The following is a 3,014-nucleotide window of genomic DNA, read 5'->3' as shown; positions in this document are numbered from 1 at the left end:
GGGTCATGAGTTCAAGCCCCATGCTGCCCCTGCCCCTCCTCCCCAGCCCTGTACTGACCCTGCCCATACCCCACCCCCCAGGACCAGTTCCTGTGCCTGGCAGTGCGGGAGGGCAACCTCACCCTCCTCTACGACTTCGGCACGGGCCTGCGGGAGGCCCAACCACAGCACGACCTGGCGCACAAGCTGCAGGCCCTGACCTCGGCCAGCAAGGCGGTAAGGCCGGGGGAGAGCAGGCAGGGGGCTCCCCCTGGGCGGGAGGGCCGGGGGGGCGTGGGGCTCCCCCTGAAGCCCCCTGCACGTGGCACTTCACAGATCCAGGTGTTCCTGCTGACGGACAGCCACGGCCACAAGCGCGTGCTGGTGCGCGTGGAGAGGAGCACCGTGTTCAGCGTGGACCAGGACAGCGCGCTGGAGCGGGCCGACGCCTACTACCTGGGGGGCGTGCCGCCTGACCAGCTGCCCCCCAGGTGAGCACGTGGTGCCAGGGCGGGCGGGGGCCCCAGCCGGGCGGTCACCCTAACGCCCCTGCCTCTCAGCCTGCGGCAGCTCTTCCCCTCCGGAGGCTCCATCCGCGGCTGCATCAAGGGCATCAAGGCTCTGGGCAAGTACGTGGATCTCAAGAGGCTGAACACAACGGGCGTGAGCGTGGGGTGCACGGCCGACTTGCTGGTGAGCCTGCCCCCCGCCCTGGCCGGCTGCACCCTCTCCGGGCCTGTGTCCTGGGCCCTCACCGTCACCATCACCTGCCCTCCCCTAGATTCAACGGGCCATGACTTTCCATGGCAATGGCTTCCTGTCCCTGGAGTTCTCTGATGTGGAACCCATCACCAGCTACGTCTACTCTGGATTTGGCTTCCGCAGCACCCAGGACAGCGGTCTGCTCTACCATCGGGGAGCCGAGGTGTGCCGGCCCCCGCTCCCCGAGGCGGCCGCATGGGGCTCGGGTGGCTGCGGGGCGGGAGGCATGCCCCGGCTGGTCCACTGACCTGGCTGCTGTCCCCAGGATGAGCTATGCCAGGTGTCCCTGCAGCAGGGCCGCGTGACACTCCGGCTGTTGAGGACAGAGGTGCAAACTCGAGACAGCTTTGCTGATGGTGCCCCCCATTATGTCACCTTCTACAGCAATGACTCAGGGTGAGCCCAGCCCCCGGGGCCTCTGGCTGCGGCGTCCAGGGACAGGGTGGCGGCAGGGCCGTGTGCAGGACAGGGCGGGAAAGCGCTGCTGTCCCCTGCAGGGTCTGGCTCTATGTGGATGACCAGCTTCAGCAGATGAAGCCCTACGAAGGGCCGACCCCCGCACCCGATTCCCAGCGCCCCCAAGCCGGCGAGCTGTCCTTGGGAGGCAGGCCGGAGACCAGCAACTTCTTCAGTGGCTGCATCAGCAACGTCTTTTTGCTGCGGTGAGCCTCCAGCGGGGGTCATGGGGGCCGGCACCCATCCCCCCGACCTGGCCCTGATGCCGAGCGCACTGCCCCCATCAGGGTCGTGGAGCCGCAGCGCGTGTTAGACCTGCAGCAGTACTCCAAAAGCGTCAACGTGACCTCAGACTGCGTCCCCGCGCCACGTGCCCAGACCCTGGGACAGGCACCTCAAGGACAGCGGGCTGCAGCACTGCGGCAGGTAGGGAGCTGGGAGGGCAGCTTGAGGCAGAGCTGGGGACGGTCGGAAGATGGCCCCCCCGCATTCCTGCGATCCATCTGACCCCCCCACCCCAGGCTCCCCGACGCAGCCGCCACCCCCCCCAGGACCATGGCTGCACGCCACCCCGGCCCCTGAGGACCATCCGGGACGCCTACCAGTTTGGGGGTCCCCTGTCCAGTCACCTAGAGTTTGCCCACGTCCCGGCCCCCCCTGGGAACTGGTAAGTGGGGGCCAGGCGGGGTGGGTTTGGAGGGGCCGCACGGGCTGACGGCCCTGCTTGGCTTCCAGGTCCCAAGTCTCGATGCTGGTCCGCCCCCACGCCCCTCGAGGACTCCTGCTCCTTGCCACCCCTCTCACGGCCAGCAGCCCCTCCCTGTTCCTCCTCCTGAGCCATGGACACTTTGTCGCTCAGACAGCAGGCCCTGGGCCCCAGCTCCGCGTCCAGAGCCGCCAGCGTTCACGGCCCGGCCAGTGGCACACGGTGAGGATGCGCTGACAGGGGACCCGGGCAGGGCCCTGGGCGCTCCCACCCTGACGTGCCCCTTCCTGCTCCCAGGTGTCCGTGCGATGGGGANCCCTCTGGTGATGGATGGGGTCCAGGCCCAGGCGCAGCCCTGCCAGCGCCTGGAGACAGGGAGCCCCCAGCCCCGAACTCTCTTTGTGGGGGGCCTTCCAGCCAGTAACTTCAGCTCCGGGCTCCCGGTGAGAAGCCCCCCCACCCCCACCCCGAGAACCACCTTGCTCCACTCGGCCACCTGAACGCCCTTCCCTGGCCCCCAGGCCGCTCCCCGACAGCAGCCCGTCTGTGCCCCACAGGCGGCTGTGGGCAGCTCCGGCTTCAGTGGCTGCATGAGGAGACTGAGGCTGGATGGGCGGCCTCTGTGGCCCCCCACGCGGGCGGTCGGGGTCACGCCGTGCTTCTCAGGCCGCCTGGAGAAGGGCCTGTTCTTCGCAGAGAGCGGGGGAGTCGTCACTGCAGGTCTGGAGGGCGCAGGTGCGGCCCGGGCCCCTGGGACGGGAGTGGGGGGCCGGCCAGCCCTGCCCCCCTCACAGCCCCTCCCCACAGCCCCCCTGGGGGCCGCCCTGCCTGCTGTGAGCCTGGAGCTGGAGGTGCGGCCTCAGGGGGCCTCGGGCCTCATCTTGCACCTGGGCGGGGTCCACGCACCCCCCTACCTGCAGCTGCAGCTGCGAGAGAAGCAGGTAGGTGGGCGGGGGCCGCTGCTGCAGGGAGGGGCTGGGCCTAGTGAGGCCCTCCTGACTCGCCCTCCCCACCCCAGGTCCTGCTGTGGGCGGACGACGGGGCGGGGGAGTTCTCCACGTGGGTGACGTGTCCTGCAGCCCTGTGTGACGGGCAGTGGCACCGACTGGCA

General features: G+C 69.7%; 1 protein-coding gene across 1 annotated transcript in view; it reads left to right on the top strand.

Annotated features, from left to right (window-relative positions):
* LAMA5 (laminin subunit alpha 5) overlaps nucleotides 1–3,014 on the top strand; it is a 63,392-nt gene that overhangs the window by 55,615 nt on the left and 4,763 nt on the right. Inside the window, 14 exon segments of the mRNA XM_077756804.1 lie at nucleotides 82–216; nucleotides 316–470; nucleotides 540–672; nucleotides 761–904; nucleotides 1,007–1,137; nucleotides 1,239–1,403; nucleotides 1,485–1,623; nucleotides 1,719–1,864; nucleotides 1,933–2,125; nucleotides 2,201–2,216; nucleotides 2,219–2,346; nucleotides 2,461–2,623; nucleotides 2,711–2,844; nucleotides 2,922–3,014. Of these exon segments, the coding sequence (XP_077612930.1) occupies nucleotides 82–216; nucleotides 316–470; nucleotides 540–672; nucleotides 761–904; nucleotides 1,007–1,137; nucleotides 1,239–1,403; nucleotides 1,485–1,623; nucleotides 1,719–1,864; nucleotides 1,933–2,125; nucleotides 2,201–2,216; nucleotides 2,219–2,346; nucleotides 2,461–2,623; nucleotides 2,711–2,844; nucleotides 2,922–3,014 (1,875 nt within the window).

The sequence above is a fragment of the Crocuta crocuta genome, unplaced genomic scaffold, assembly GCF_008692635.1.
Source record: "Crocuta crocuta isolate KB4526 unplaced genomic scaffold, BGI_CrCroc_1.0 scaffold613, whole genome shotgun sequence".
Classification (NCBI taxonomy): domain Eukaryota; kingdom Metazoa; phylum Chordata; class Mammalia; order Carnivora; family Hyaenidae; genus Crocuta; species Crocuta crocuta.
The sequence above is the reverse complement of the archived record's forward strand: the minus strand, read 5'-3'. Positions and strand labels throughout refer to the sequence as shown.